The sequence below is a fragment of the Rana temporaria genome, chromosome 1 (assembly GCF_905171775.1).
Source record: "Rana temporaria chromosome 1, aRanTem1.1, whole genome shotgun sequence".
In the NCBI taxonomy this organism is placed as follows: domain Eukaryota; kingdom Metazoa; phylum Chordata; class Amphibia; order Anura; family Ranidae; genus Rana; species Rana temporaria.
The window spans coordinates 671457016-671472795 of NC_053489.1; the positions used below are offsets into that span (position 1 = coordinate 671457016).

A 15780-nucleotide genomic window follows, 5' to 3' on the forward strand; every position below is an offset into this window, starting at 1 on the left:
GGCCCCCAACTACCTACTATACTAAGCTACATAAACAAACATCAATGCATCAGGTAATATTTGCATCTGATAATTTACACTCTATATATACAAATTTCCAACCTTTCACACTTTTGATATTAATGCTATTATTTGATTGTACACATCATTTATTATTTTTGCCCAATTTCATTGGGCACACACGTTTGTTCTCACATTCACTTTCACCCCATTTATTTTATCTACACATTTATGTTAATTTATTTATATACATTTTTTTATTTAATTTTTTCATTTAATTTATATTTTTACATTATAATCATTATCCACTTATCTCATTGGCAGTTTGTCACTGCACTAATGCTGCACCCTTATACATTTATTATTATTCACATCACACTTACACACCTCAGTACGCTTCACATCATGTTACCATTTCTACATTCACTACCCCACATGTGATTACCTTCTATTATTCTTTATTGTTTAGTAAATTTTTTCCTTTTTGGAATATTCAGGAATGCCTCATCTAACATTATATTTATGCCCTTACTCTCTTATACAAATATACATTCCAGCCATCAATTTGATAGGTTTGTTTGTAATTACTCATTCAATTAACCATACATGGCTACTCTGGGTATTCATTGCAGGTGGCGGCTCCTCCTCCGCCGGCGGGGTGTCAATTTTTTGAGGCTCCTTGAAGACCCCTATGGGTGGACCCCTCACCCTCGGGAATGCGGGGGCTCCCATAGGTCCCCTCGGATTACTCAGTGGCTTCAATATTGTCCATTCCATGTTTAGCGGTAAATATATCTCCTGCTAGAATCTATGTGATGTATTACTGACATGTTATATTTATATTTTTATATTAATTTTATATTTTTGTGATATACTTTTTAGAAGTAATTATCCCCCTGAAGAGACCCTAATTGGTCGAAACGCGTCGGGGATCAACACTGTACTACAATATGGAATACTATATCATGTGTAATGAATATGTCTAATGTACCATGGAATGTGATATTTTACCATTACATTGGTTTTATGCTGTAACTCATATATACTGCGACATCCAAGATTTTTTTCTATTTAATAAATACTATTTTTATATAGCTACCAGTATTTTACTGTTTTGACATTGCTGCCTAAAAGCCCCAAAATACGGGGAAACCTTTCCATTGTCTATTCACAAACCACTTACCTCCAAACTTGCGACAGCGGATCCTAACTCCCCCGGCGGAATTCTAATTCCGCGGCTGGGGGAGTGTACTATTTAAATCAGGCGCGCTCCCGCGCCGATTTAAATACGCATGCGCCGTCCGGGGAATTTCCCGGCGTGCATTGCTCCCACTGACGTCAATAGGACGTCAGTGGTTGCGACGTGAGCGGGACTTGCGACGCGCCTGTTCGTGAATCGGCGTACGCAAACGACGTAGGAAATTTCAAATTTGACGCGGGAACGACGGCCATACTTAACAATACTTACCCCTGCTTTTAGCAGGGGTAAGTATACGACGGGTACCGCGCTACGGAAACGACGTAAGAACACAGCGTCGGGTCCGCGTACGTTAGTGAATTTCGCGTATCTCGCTGATTTACATATTATTCAGTGTAAATCAGCAGGAACGCCCCCGGCGCCATTTTTAAATCCAAAAAAAGATCCGACAGTGTAACACAGTTACACCTGTCAGATCTTAGCCCTATCTATGCGTATCTGATTCTATGAATCAGGCGCATAGATAGGACCAGTGTAAGTCAGAGATACGATGGTGTATCTGTAGATAATACACCGTCGTATCTCTTTGTGAATCTGGCCCAAAGTGTTTAATTTTTTTTTTAAACAACAAACATGTCACACTTATCAGCTCTGTGCAATGGTTTTGCACAGAGCAGCTCCAGTCCTCCTCTTCTCGGGTCCCCTCATGGCCCCTCCCTCCTCTGATGTCCACTATAGCAAGCTGCTTGCTATGGAGGGGCTCGTGTGCTTGCCCCGAAGCCGCCTCTGTGTGTATATATGATGGCCTGTCTCCGCCCCCCCACAACCACTTTAACCGTTTCCCGACTGCCCAATATACATCGGCATGATGGCACGGGCAGGCAAATTTGAAGGGCAAGCGCGCCCGCGGCGTGCCTTCGGAGTGTGCTTGAGGGTCCCGCAAACTCGATGTTCGCCGGCGGCTCGCGATTGCGGGGAGGAAAGGCAGAACGGGGGGGTTGCCTATGTGAACAAGGCATTTCCCTGTTCTGCCTAGTGACAGGACACTGATCTACTGCTCCCTGTCATCAATGTCGTGTTACAGGTAGCTTATCCCCCCCCACAGTTAGAATCACTCCCTAGGACACACTTAAACCCTTCCTCGTCCCTTAGTGTATAACCCCTTCCCTGCCAGTGACATTTATACAGTAATCAGAGCATTTTTATAGCACTGATCGCTGTATAAATGACAATGGTCCCAAAATAGCATCAAAAGTGTCCAAAGTGTCCGCCATAATGTCGCAGTCCCGATAAAAATGCAGATCGACACTATTACTAGTAAAAAAATATATATAAAAATGCCATAAAACTATCCCCAATTTTGTAGACGCTATGGGCCAGATTCTTGTACATTTGCAGCAGCGTAACGTATAGCATTTACGTTACACCGCCGCAAGTTTTTTACGGGCAAGTGCTTGATTCACAAAGCACTTGCCTGTAAAGTTGCGGCGGCGTAGCGTAAATCCCTCCGGCGCAAGCCCGCCTAATTCAAATGGGGCGTGGATCATTTAAATTAGGCGCGTTCCCGCGCCGAACGTACTGCGCATGCTCCGTTTAGAAATTTCCTGCCGTGCTTTGCGCGAAATGACGTCGCACCGACGTGATTTTTTGAACGTCGACGTGAGTTACGTCCTTTCCTATTCACGGACGACTTACGCAAAAAAAAAAAAAATAATTTGACGCGGGAACGACGGCCATACTTTAACATGGGTAGTCTAAAGATAGGCCATGAAATACCAGCTGTAACTATACGCCGGGAAAAGCCGACTAGCGACGACGTAAGAGAATGCGACGACCGCGCGTACCTTCGTGGATCGCCGTAAACAGCTAATTAGCATACCCGACGCGGAAAACGACGCGAACTCCACCCAGCGGGCGCCGAAGTATTGCACCTACGATCCGAAGGCGTACGCCTGTCGGATCGAAGCCAAAAGCCGTCGTATCTTGGTTTGAGAATTCAAACTAAAGATACGACGCGGCAAATTTGAAAATACGCCGGAGTATCAACAGATACTCCGGCGTACTTCTTCTGTGAATCTGGCCCAATAACTTTTGTGCCCCCCAATCAATAAACGCTTATTGCGATTTTTTTTTTACCAAAAATAGGTAGAAGAATACGTATCGGCCTAAACTGAGGAAAAAATATATTTTTTTTATATATTTTTGGGGGATATTTATTATAGCAAAAAAGTAAAAAATATTGTTTTTTTTTCAAAATTGTCGCTCTATTTTTGTTTATAGCGCAAAAAATAGAAACCGCAGAGGTGATCAAATACCACCAAAAGAAAGCTCTATTTGCGAGGAAAAAAGGACGCCAATTTTGTTTGGGAGCCACGTCGCACGACCACGCAATTGTCAGTTAAAGCGACGCAGTGGCGAATCGCAAAAAGTGGCCTGGTCTTTGACCAGCAAATTGGTCCGGGGCTTAAGTGGTTAAAGTTCATGTAAGTATAAAGGCAGGCGTCCCAATACTTTTGGTAATATAGTGTATATATATATATATTTTACACACATACATTTTTTTTTATGGTTGAAGGGGTACTGGCACATTCCCTATTTCCTTAAGGAGGGGCGCACTAAAAATTCCTCGTTATTATGACAGACAGTATTTTGGGACAACATGTTGCAGTCAGAGAAATTGCACATTTCGGCCAGCAGGAGGCAGACTTTACAAAGTTATTCCGACATAGAAAGGAGCGAAGATTTACCATCATATAACCGTTGCAACTAAAATTATTTTCTAGTGTATGCTACAAAATGGAAAGGATAATCTAACCTTTCACCACAGACTTCACCCCTGCTATTAGTTACAAAGGGCCAGATTCATGTACAATTGCGCCCGTGTAACGTAAGCCGTTTACGTTACACCGCCGCAAGTTTTCAGTTTTAGTGCCCGATCCACAAAGCACTTACCTGGAAACTTGCGGCGGTGTATCGTAAACACGTCCGGCGCAAGGCAGTCCAAATCGAATGGGGCGGGTACCATTTAAATTAGGCGCGCTCCCGCGCCGGACCTACTGCGCATGCTCCGTTTCGAAATTCCCGCCGCGCTTTGCGCGAACTGATGTCATTTTTTCGATCGGCGACGTGCGTAGCGTACTTCCGTATTCCCGGACGTCTTACGCAAACGACGTGAAATTTTACATTTCGACGCGGGAGCGACGGCCATACTTTAGACAGCAATACGTTTGCTGTCTAAAGTTAAGGGGGTAGATTCAGCAAGCAATTACGCCTGCGTATCCATAGATACGCCGCGTAATTGCTAAGTAGCGCCGGCGTATCTACTTTCTGTATTCAGAAAGCTCGATACGCCGACTGCAGCCTAAGATACGACTGGCATACGTCTCTTATGCCGTCGTATCGTAGGCTGCATTCTGACGCTGGCCGCTAGGTGGCGTTCCCGTAGTGGTCAGCGTAGAGTATGCAAATTGCATACTAACGCCGATTCACAAACGTACGCACGGCCGGCGCTCGTTTTTTACGTCGTTTGCGTACGTCGTTTTCGCCGTAAGGCTGCTCCTGCTATTAGGAGGCGCAGCCAATGGTAAGTATGGACGTCGTTCCCGCGTCACGATTTTCAAAATTTGCGTCGTTTGCGTAACTCGTTCGTGAATGGCGCTGGACGCCATTTACGTTCACGTCGAAGCCAATGACGTCCTTGCGACGTCATTTACCGCAATGCACGTTGGTGAAATTTTCCCGACGGAGCATGCGCAGTACGATCGGCGCGGGAACGCGCCTAATTTAAATGATCCACGCCCCCTACGGGATCATTTAAATTTCGGGCGCTTACGCCGGCCCCTTTTACGAAACGCCGCCGCAAATTACGGAGCAAATGCTTCGTGAATGAAGCGTAGCTCCAGTAATTTACGGAGGCGTAGCGTAAAAACGGTACGCTGTGCCGCCGTACCAGTGCGCGCCCCTACCTGAATCTGGGCCACGGCACCCAAAACGACGACTAACTTTGCGACGGGAAACTAGACTAGCGGCGACGTATCGAACGTGAAAAACCGTCGTGGATCGCCGTAACTGCTAATTTGCATACCCGACGCTGGTTTACGACGCAAACTCCCCCGAGCGGCGGCCGCGGTATTGCATCCTAATATCCGACAGTGTAAAACACTTACACATGCCGGATCTTAGGGATATCTATGCGTAACTGATTCTATGAATCAGCCGCATAGATAGAAACAGAGATACGACGGAGTATCTCCTTTGTGAATCTGGCCCAATGATCAGGAACATGAATGGGATACTTAAATAATAATAATAATAATAATAATAATAATAATAATAATAATAATAATAATATAGTAATAATAATTATTATAGGTAAATTAATAATAATAATAATTAATAATAATATAGTAATAATAATTATAGGCAAATTAATAATAATAATAATAATAATAATAATAATAATAATAAAGTAATAATAATTATAGGTAAATTAATAATAATAATAATAATAATAATAATAATAATAATAATAATAATAATAAATAATAATTATAGGTAAATTAATAATAATAATAATAATAATAATAATAATAATAATAATAATTATAGGTAAATTAATAATAATAATAATAATAATAATAATAATAATATAAAATAAATAACAATTATAGGTAAATTAATAATAATAATATTAATTATTATAAAAAAAAAAATAATAATAATAATAATAATAAATAAGAAGAAGAATATAGTAATAATAATTACTATAGGCAAATTAATAATAATAATAAAATAATAATAATAATAATAATAATAATAATAAAAAATAATATAGTAATAATAATTACAGGTAAATGAATAATAATAAATAATAATAATAATAATAATAATAATAATAATAATATGGTAATAATAATAATAATAATAATAGGCAAATTAATAATAATAATAATAATAATAATTATTATTATTATTATTAATAATAATAATAATAATAATAATAATAATAATAAATAAATTATAATAATATAGTAATAATAATTACCGGTAAATTAATAATATAATAATAATAATAATAATAATAATGTAATAATAATTATAGGTAAATTAATAATAATAATAATAATAATAATAATAATAATAATAATAATAAATAATAATAGATATTATTAAAAAATAGGTAATACTTTAATGTATCACCCCAGGCCTCCAGTGATACTTACTTGGGAGGGCTTTCATATGAATGGCTGTCAGGAAGTCCGCTTTCATCCCACCGTATTTCACTGTCCGGTCCACTCTCATCCTGCAAGCGACAAAGAAAAGTCACATGTGCACCCCTAACCAGGGTCCTTCTGGAGGTCATTAGCTGAGCTGTGGCTGGGTGACCTCCCATCTGATGGTGCCTTTATATTTCCTTGGGCAACACCACTTGGCAGAGCCAGCATGACACCAATGATCTTTTTTACTAAGCGGCATTCTAACCACCAACATAAAGGGGGGGTTCTAAGGTGCATTTTCCCATTGGGTTAAAAGGCTAAGAAAGGGTGCATTGGCTCAGTCATCCATCCATACACAGTATAAAGGAAAGCTATGGGCTGGATAATATATAACCTGCAGTGATGACACTTACCAGATGAAGGCGCCAGCGATCAGGAAAAGAGCCAGCACCACGAATGCGAAGACTCCCAGCGAGATGAGTACGGCCACTTTCTCTGCGGGGTCACCGTTGTCTGCTGCAGGGAGTAAATGTGGAGGACACATGTTAGTCCAGGAAATAGAATATGAACTTAATACAGGAACAAGGATGGACAATGGTAATGGAACACTTGGGAGATGTTTGAGAGTTGAACCCTTGACAGTCTCTTCTGTCTCTTAGCGACTCTATTGGTTAGATCTCTGTATTGGGTCTGTACACCAGATGTGCCCACTATGAGGGGTTCCCACCATCCCTGTGCTGAGTCCATGGGTCTGTACACCTGCTGTGCCCATTATGAGGGGTTGCCACCATCCCTGTGCTGAGTTCCCGGGCCTGTACACCTGCTGTGCCCACTATGAGGGGTTCCCACCATCCCTGTGCTGAGTTCCCGGGACTGTACACCCGCTGTGCCCTTTATGAGAAGTTCCCACCATCCCTGTGCTGAGTTCCCAGGTCTGCATACCTGCTGTGCCCATTATGAGGGGTTCCCCCCATCCCTGTGCTGAGTTCCCGGGTCTGTACACCTGCTGTGCCCATTATGAGTGGTTCCATCATCCCTGTGCTGAGTTCCCGGGTCTGTACACCTGCTGTGCCCACTATGAGGGGTTCCCACCATCCCTGTGCTGAGTTCCCGGGTCTGTACACCTGATGTGCCCACTATGAGGGGTTCCCACCATCCCTGTGCTGAGTTCCCGGGTCTGTACACCTGCTGTGCCCACTATGAGGGGTTCCCACCATCCCTGTGCTGAGTTCCCGGATCTGTACACCTGCTGTGCCCACTATGGGGCTTCTAATATCTCCAACGACCCTGGGGATCCCCCGTGCTCCTGTATCCTCCAGTGACCCCCAGACCATCCTGCATCAATCCAGACCCCAGAGCACCCCAGATTTCCAGCAGCCCCAGAGTATCCTGTGTCATCCTATGACTCCAATGCTCCCTCTGTACACCTCCATGCAGCCTCAGACATGCTCCGTATCTCCAGTACTGTCTCTCTCCTTGTGGGTACTGACCCCCGTCCAACCACAGGAGATTCCTCCATTTTCAATGCTCCCTATTCAGTTCAGAAGCAGCAAAAATATTCAGTGCCATTTGAACCTTCCATACACCTCCATTGCAGCATCATCTTATCCCAAAAAATAAGCAAAATAAATTGAGTGAGGCGTTACTTTGACCGACAGCTTACCAAATGGCTCCCTAAATTCAGGTTCAGGTTCTTCTGTAGTGGTTTCATTGACGATCTCGGGGACTGACCCTGTGAAATTACCAAAAAAATATAACATAATAAGCTGCTGGGGAAGAATGAGTTGAAGTGGTTATAAACCTCAGACATGAAATATGAACACAGCATATCCCTCTATAGTGTGTACTTGTCTCACTCCAGAGCACTAAGTGTCATTTCTGTCTGCTGACTCCTTCCTCTGACAAGTTTTCCAAGACACCAAGACATAATAAGGTGACAGGGTAGGGAGCTCCAACACACAGCCTGTGATTGAGAGCCGCAGTTCTGTTTCTGTGTGCTGTGTGTAAAGGGGGGGGGGTGTCCCTTCCCTCCATTCAGCTCTCAGGGCTCCCCACGCTGAGCTCTGCAGTGTCAACTCTGAGGCCCAGAATACCACTGACACCAATGGTTTGGGGTCTAATAACCCCCGGAGACCACCATGCCACTAACACCAAGAATTTGGGTGCTATTTTCACCTGGGAGGCACAGTCCTACTGACACCAATGATTTGGGGTCTATTCTCCCCTGGGGGCCACAATCCCACAAACACCAATATTTTGGGATCTATTTTCCCATGGGGGCTACAATTCCACTGACACCTAATTAACAATGGCCCAGATTCAAGAAGCAATTGCGCCCGTGTAACCATAAGTTACACGGCGCAATTGCTTACTTGCTCCGGTGTAACGAGTTCTCCTGATTCAGGAACCTCGTTACACCGACTGCAGCCTAAAATCTGCGCGGCATAAGGCTCTTATGCCTCGCAGATTTTAGGCTGCATTCTTGCGGGGGCCGCTAGGGGGCGCTCCCATTGTGTATCAGCGTGTAGTATGCAAATTGCATACTACCACTGATTCACAAGCTTGCGCGGGCCCCGCGCAAGACAGGTACGGAGTTTCCGTACGGCAACTTTAGCGCAAGGTTGCCCCTTCTAATAGTAGGGGCAGCCAATGCTAAAGTATAGCCGGCCTTCCCGCGCCGTGAAATTTGAATTTCATGGCGTTTGCGTAAGTGATTCGTGAATGGCGCTGGACGCCATTCACGTTCACTTTGAAGCAAATGACGTCCTTGCGACGTCATTTGCCGCAATGCGCGTCGGGAAAGTTTCCCGACGGAGCATGCGCTGTACGCTCGGCGCGGGAGCGCGCCTAATTTAAATGATTCCCGCCCCCGGAGGGATCATTTAACTTGCGCGCGCTTACGCCGGGCAAATTTGCCGGCGCGCCCTCGCAATTCACGGAGCTACTGCTCCGTGAATCGAGGGTAGCGCAAATTATTTGCGGGGGCGCAGGGCAAAATCGTTGCCCTGCTCCCCCGCAAATAAAGCGCAAATCTACTTGAATCTGGGCCAATGAGAATGAGGCAGTTTTCTATATAGAAAACTGCCACAGATCCCCACTTGCACCCCTTTTGTTAATTAGGGGCAGCATTTGTTCTGTTTTCTGAGTTTAGAAGAGTGGCGCGGGCTTTATGCTTGCACCACTCTTTGGTAATTCCCTCATGGTGACTCCTTCAATCCTACTGATATCAATGATTTGAGGTCTAGTCAACTCTGGGGCCCAGAATACCACTGACACCAATGATTTTGGGTCTATTAACCCCAAAGGCCACCATGCTACTGACACCAAGAATTTGGCGGCTATTTTCACCGGGGAGGCACAGTCCTACTGACACCAATGATTTGGGGTCTATTCTTCCTCATGGGCCACAATCCCAACGACACCAATGATTTGGGGTCTATTGTCCCCTGGGGGGCCACAATCCCATGAACACCAATAAATTGGGATCTATTTTTCCATGGGAGCTACAATTCCACTGACACCTAATTAACAATGAGAATGAGGCAGTTTTTTTGTAGAAAACTGCCACAGATCCCCATGTGAGCCCCTTTTTTTAATAAGGCAGCATTTGTTTGTTATTTTCAGTTTAGAAGAGTGAAGCAGGCTTTATGCTTGCGCCACTCTGTGGTAATTCCCCCAGGATGACTCCTTCAATTTTACTGATATAATTTATTTGGGGTCTAGTCAACTCTGGAGCCCAAAATGCCACTGACACCAATGGTTTGGGGTCTATTAACCCCAAATGCCACTGTGCCACTGACACCAAGACTTTGGCAGCTATTTTCACCTGGGAGGCACAGTCCTACTGACACCATTGATTTGAGGTCTATTCTTCCTCATGGGATACAATCCCAATGGCACCAATGATTTGGGGTCTATTTTCCCATGGGGGCTACAACCCCACTGCCACATTATTAACAATGAGAATGAGACAGTTTTCTATATAGAAAACAGCCACAGATCTCCACGTGCACCCCTTTTGTTAATTAGGGGCAGCATGTGTTTTGTTTTCCTAGCGGGCTTTATGCTTGTGCCACTCTGTGGTAATTCCCCCATGGCGACTCCTTCAATCCTACTGATATCAATGATTTGGGGTCTGATCACCCCTGGGAGTCAAAATACCACTGACACCAATGATTTGGGGTCTAGTCAACCCTGGAACCTAGAATAACAATGACACCAATTATTTGGGGTATATCTCTGCTTCCTACATGTGCTCTCTCTAAGATGGCTACTATGCCCCTTGACCCTTGTCATCACTGCTGGGTGGAGCCAGCCTTAAAGTGCCAGTACATGTGGAACTCTTCGGGTATAACAATTATCTTCTGGGGGGCCACCAACAACCCAACCACCACAACAACCCAACCACCACAACAACCCTCCAACCCCAACAACCCAACCACCCACCCAACCACCACAACAACCCTCCAACCCCAACAACCAGCAACACAACCAACCACCACAACAACCCTCCAACCCCAACAACCAGCAACACAACCAACCACCACAACAACCCTCCAACCCCAACAACCCAACCACCACAACAACCACAACAACCCTCCAACCAGCAACACAACCAACCACCACAACAACCCTCCAACCCCAACCACCACAACAACCCTCCTACCCAACAACCCTCCTACCCAACAACCAACCACCACCACCACCCCAACAATCCTCCCACCCAACCAACACAATCACCAACACAATCACAACAAAAACCAACCACCACAACAACCCTCCCACCCAACCACCACCCACCCCAACAACCCTCCCACCCAACCACCACAACAAAAACCAACCACCCCCCCCCCCCCAACAACCAACCACCCCAACAACCCTCCCACCCAACCACCCCAACAACCCTCCCACCCAACCACCACCACAATCACCAACACAATCACCAACAAAAACCAACCCCCCCACCACTGTGATTTGGAGTGATTTGGAGTCTATTCACCCCTCTGGGCCACCATGCATCTATTTACCCTTGGGGGCCACCAATGTATGATGTGTTGCAGTGCACAGACCTGAAATCTCCTCACTGGTCCACGGTGTGGCTCGGGCCTCGGGGCTCCACTCGCTCCAGGTTCCCGCGTCCAGGAAGTCCCTGGCACCCACTTGCAGGATATGCTCCACCCCGACGAAGGCGTCCGTGATGATGTCTGACAAATTAGCCGTCTCCACCTGGGACATTAAACAGAATAAATGGTTATAGTACCAGAAACACCACGCTGTAAACACAGAGGAACACACACAGAGGGCAGGGGACTCACCACAGACCACACCATGTAGAGCACTGGCCGGTACTGGATTCTGAACTTCAGCTGGAAATGAGGCTCCTGGGGCCATGTTGGGGGGTACGCCCAAGTGACTCTTAGCCTCCGTGGTGCTTGGGGGATCGGCTCTACCGAAAGATTCTCCGGGGGGTCTGGTTTAACTAGAACACAAAGAGTTTAAAGTGACTAAAGGGATACAATTATCTATTTACATACAATGATAAAGGACTCTCAAATGCAGCGGTTTCAGTCTAGAGCAGGGGTGGCAAACACAAGACCCGCGGGCCGAATCCGGCCCGCCAGACCTTGCCATGTGGCCCGCGCAACGGTCCGTCCATTGCCACTAGTGTTGCAACGGATCGTGACCGATCCGTGATCCGCGGAGCGCACCGCTGCCTCGGCCTTAGGAAAGGCCGCGGCTTCGGCCTAGCTCCGGATCGGTCGGCCATCTTGGTACACCCGGCTCCTATGATGGATGTCCCGGAGATCCAATCCCGGTACCGCGGGACGTGCGACGTCCATCATAGGCGCCGCAGACTCCAGAAGGCGGCAATTACAAGCCTCCTCCACAGCATGCACATTGCACTGTAAAGATCCTGGCTCGGGCGTCTGGCTCTCCTCTCCTCCCCTCTTTTCTGACTGGCTGGCTGGCGTGAGAAATGATTGGTGTATGTCAGGTAGGTCCATGTTACATGTATGTCCGGTAGGTGAAGTCATTGTGTATGTCAGGTAGGTCCATGTGTGTCAGGTAGGTGAGGTCAGTGTATGTTAGGTAGGTCCATGTATGTCAGGTAGGTGAAGTCAGTGTATGTCAGGTAGGTCCATGTATGTCAGGTAGGTCCATGTATGTCAGGTAGGTGAGGTCATTGTCTATGTCAGGTAGGTCCATGTATGTCAGGTAGCCCATCCCATCCTATCCCACCCCACCATACCCCATCTCATTCCATCCCATCCCACTCCATCCCCACGCCATCCTATACCACCCCATCTCGTCCCCATGCCATGATTCTGCACCACTAAGCCTCCTTTGGTAGGCCAACTGCATACAGAGAATGCACCACTCTGACTGTGTGATCACAGGTAGAATAATTTAAAACGAAACACTGTCAGGAACCATGAAACAGATAGAGACAGAAAATGCACAAAAAAAATCACATCTTTTAATAAAATGGTAAAAATGGTACAACTGGTAAACGTAGTCAAAAGGTAGTGTAAACGGCGCCGTTTCGCATTCCACGCTGGAACGCATACGGCGACTGCGCACTGACGTCATCGCCCGGCACCACGTACGTTCCAGCATGGAACGCGGAAGTGCCGAGCGTAATCAACGCTCAATTCGGCACATATGCTTTACTCTAATAAACAGAACAGCGTGTGTACTACACGCTGTTCTATTATTGTTGGCCGTACCCGGACCATGCTACAAATAAACGGCAGGCATAATCCCCTCAACAGGATATCATTGCAACGCAGAGCCAAGCCATCAGTAACCTACAGCTGATTCCTTCTAAGTATCCATACACAGTACCTGTTTCCAGCACGACGGCAACGCGCTGATTCTCGGCGACATGGTGCCGACATCTCGCACTCGCTGGAATAGGAAAAGCACATTCCAGCGAGCGCGTCTTAGGCCCCGTACACACGACCGGATCTATCCGCTGGGATTGATCCGCGGATCAGTTCCAGCGGACAAATCCGGTCGTCTGTACGGCCTAGCGGATATTTATCCGCGGAGATTCCTCAGGCCGATCGATTTCAAGCGGATATAAATTTCTTAGCATGCTAAGAAATCTATCTGCTTGAATCGGCTCCAGCGGATTGATCCGGTGGTCTGTACAGACTCACCGGATCAATCCGTCCGCTCCCCTCCCTCGCATGCATCGTAATGATTCGACGCATGCGTGGAAGTACTTACCTTCCAGCGTCGCGCGCGTTGCCGCGTCATCGTCGCGACACGTCACCGCTGATGAATTCCGCACGGATTTGGATCCGATGGTGTGGATCCGACTTGGATTCCCGCCAATTCTAGCCGCGGCGTTTGGTATGAATCATCTTATGACGTCACAGTGCCATCATGCTCCGTGGGTCCCGGAGCATGATGGGACTATGAAGTCATAAGAGGCCTATATGAATCGGTGCGAGCCGCATACCCGGCATTACAGCGGGAGGAAGTGTTGCGTCAACATAAGAAGAAGGCAGAAGACGGCAAAGAAGAGCGGGCTGCGCCGCCGATAGTAAGAGAGCTAAAAAGAAGATAGCGGCAGGCAGCCCCGAAGAAGGCACTGGAGAGCGAGCGGGAGAAGAACCGGGGAGCGCCGAGACGACAGCGAAGAGCGGAGAAGACGGAAGAATACCCCCCGAAGAGCGGAGAAGACCCCCGGAGCTGACTAATAAATTATTTTAAAACCCTGTGTTGTGTGTTTATTTTATTGACATTTTTCTTCCAGGTGCATGGGTAGGGGTACGAAGCTGTAGTTCGGATCCCGGAGCCTTGGATGAGGGGGGTCCATTGTCTTCTAGTGGGGAGGGGGGCATGACCCCCCTGACACCAATTTGTGGGGGTCTATTCTACCCTGCCTTCATTTTTGGGAAGAGTGACCTTCAGAGGAGGACATCAGAATCTTTATGGACCAGAAATAAGGCGTGTTGTATGGACGAGGGAGCGCTTTTTTAATGTAGAAGTTTCTTGGTGGACCATTTCTGGAATGTTTGTCAGTCACACAGAACGAGAGCAGAATCCTCCATTCCTCCCCTTGGAAACGTACTGCAGGATTCTTTTGCTGGCAGAAGGGAAAGGAAAATGCAAGCGGCTCGTATGAAATGTAGGAAGACTTCCTGCAATGCAGTGGAGTGAGCCTCGTATCCCGGGGGGGGGAGAGAGAGAGAATGCTTGGACAATGTGGTCATTGGGCTGTCAGTGTGATGGGGCATCTCCATGTAATGATCACTCAAGAAATCCTGACTCACACCGTCTCTCCGATCTTATCTTTACCACCATGTTCACAAATGGGGCCCCCATCTCTAGACGTGTAATAATTAAGTGCAGAGTGATGGGCCAAAAGTCTGAATGAAGGAAACTAAAAAGACCTAAAAAAGGGGCTTTGCTAGGTGGCAAAAAGACCAGGGGCTTCAGCCCGAAGGCAAAGGCCGGGGGGGGGGGGGGAGGGGTGTATGTGGTGTATGCGGCCCAGGCTTTTTTTTTCGGTGTTGTGTGGCTTAACACTGCCCATCAATGCTGACCACTAAACTCACCTACCTGACACACTGACCATTACACTGACCTGACTGACCTACATACCCTGACCTACCTGAACTACATACACTGACCTGCCTGACCTACATACACTCACTGACATACAGGTAGTATATGGACAGGCTAGGACAGTATACGGACAGACTAGGGTAGTATACGGATTGGCTATGGTAGTATATGGACAGGCTAAAACAGTATAGGGGCAGGCTAGGGTAGTATATAGACAGACTAGGGTAGTATACGGATTGGCTATGGTAGTATATGGACAGGCTAAAACAGTATAGGGGCAGGCTAGGGTAGTATATAGACAGACTAGGGTAGTATAGGGGCAGACTAAGGTAGTATATAGACAGGCTAGTGTAGTACATAGACAGGCTAGGTAGTAAATAGACAGGCTAGGGTAGTATACGGGCAGGCTAGGTTAGTATACAGGCAGGCTAAAGCAGTATAGGGGCAAGCTAGAGTAGTATATAGACAGGTTAGGGCAATATAGGGGCAGACTGGGGTAGTATATCCACTTCCCGACCGCCGCATGTAGATATACGTCGGCAGAATGGCACGGACAGGCAAATCAACGTACCTGTACGTGCCTGCCTAGACGTGGGTCCGATCGGGACCCCCCCCCCCCCCCCCCCCCCGCTACACGCGGCGGTCGGGTTCCCTCGGGGAGCGATCCGGGAGGACGGCGCGGCTATTCGTTTCTAGCCGCTCCGTCGCGATCGCTCCCCGGAGCTGAAGAACAGGGAGAGCCGTATGTAAACACGGCTTCCCCGTGCTTCACTGTGGCGGCGCATC

At 46.6% G+C, this 15780-nt stretch overlaps 1 protein-coding gene across 2 annotated transcripts in view; it reads right to left on the reverse strand.

Moving 5' to 3' along the window:
• The window catches only part of IL11RA (interleukin 11 receptor subunit alpha), a 193672-nt gene that overhangs the window by 1288 nt on the left and 176604 nt on the right, over positions 1-15780 (reverse strand). For both annotated transcript variants that reach the window (XM_040335627.1, XM_040335626.1), the window contains exons 7-11: positions 11730-11893; positions 11484-11640; positions 8078-8146; positions 6828-6930; positions 6421-6500 (exon numbers count right to left, since the gene is read on the reverse strand). In XM_040335627.1, the coding sequence (XP_040191561.1) occupies positions 6421-6500; positions 6828-6930; positions 8078-8146; positions 11484-11640; positions 11730-11893 (573 nt within the window). The remainder of the gene's footprint in view (positions 1-6420; positions 6501-6827; positions 6931-8077; positions 8147-11483; positions 11641-11729; positions 11894-15780) is intronic.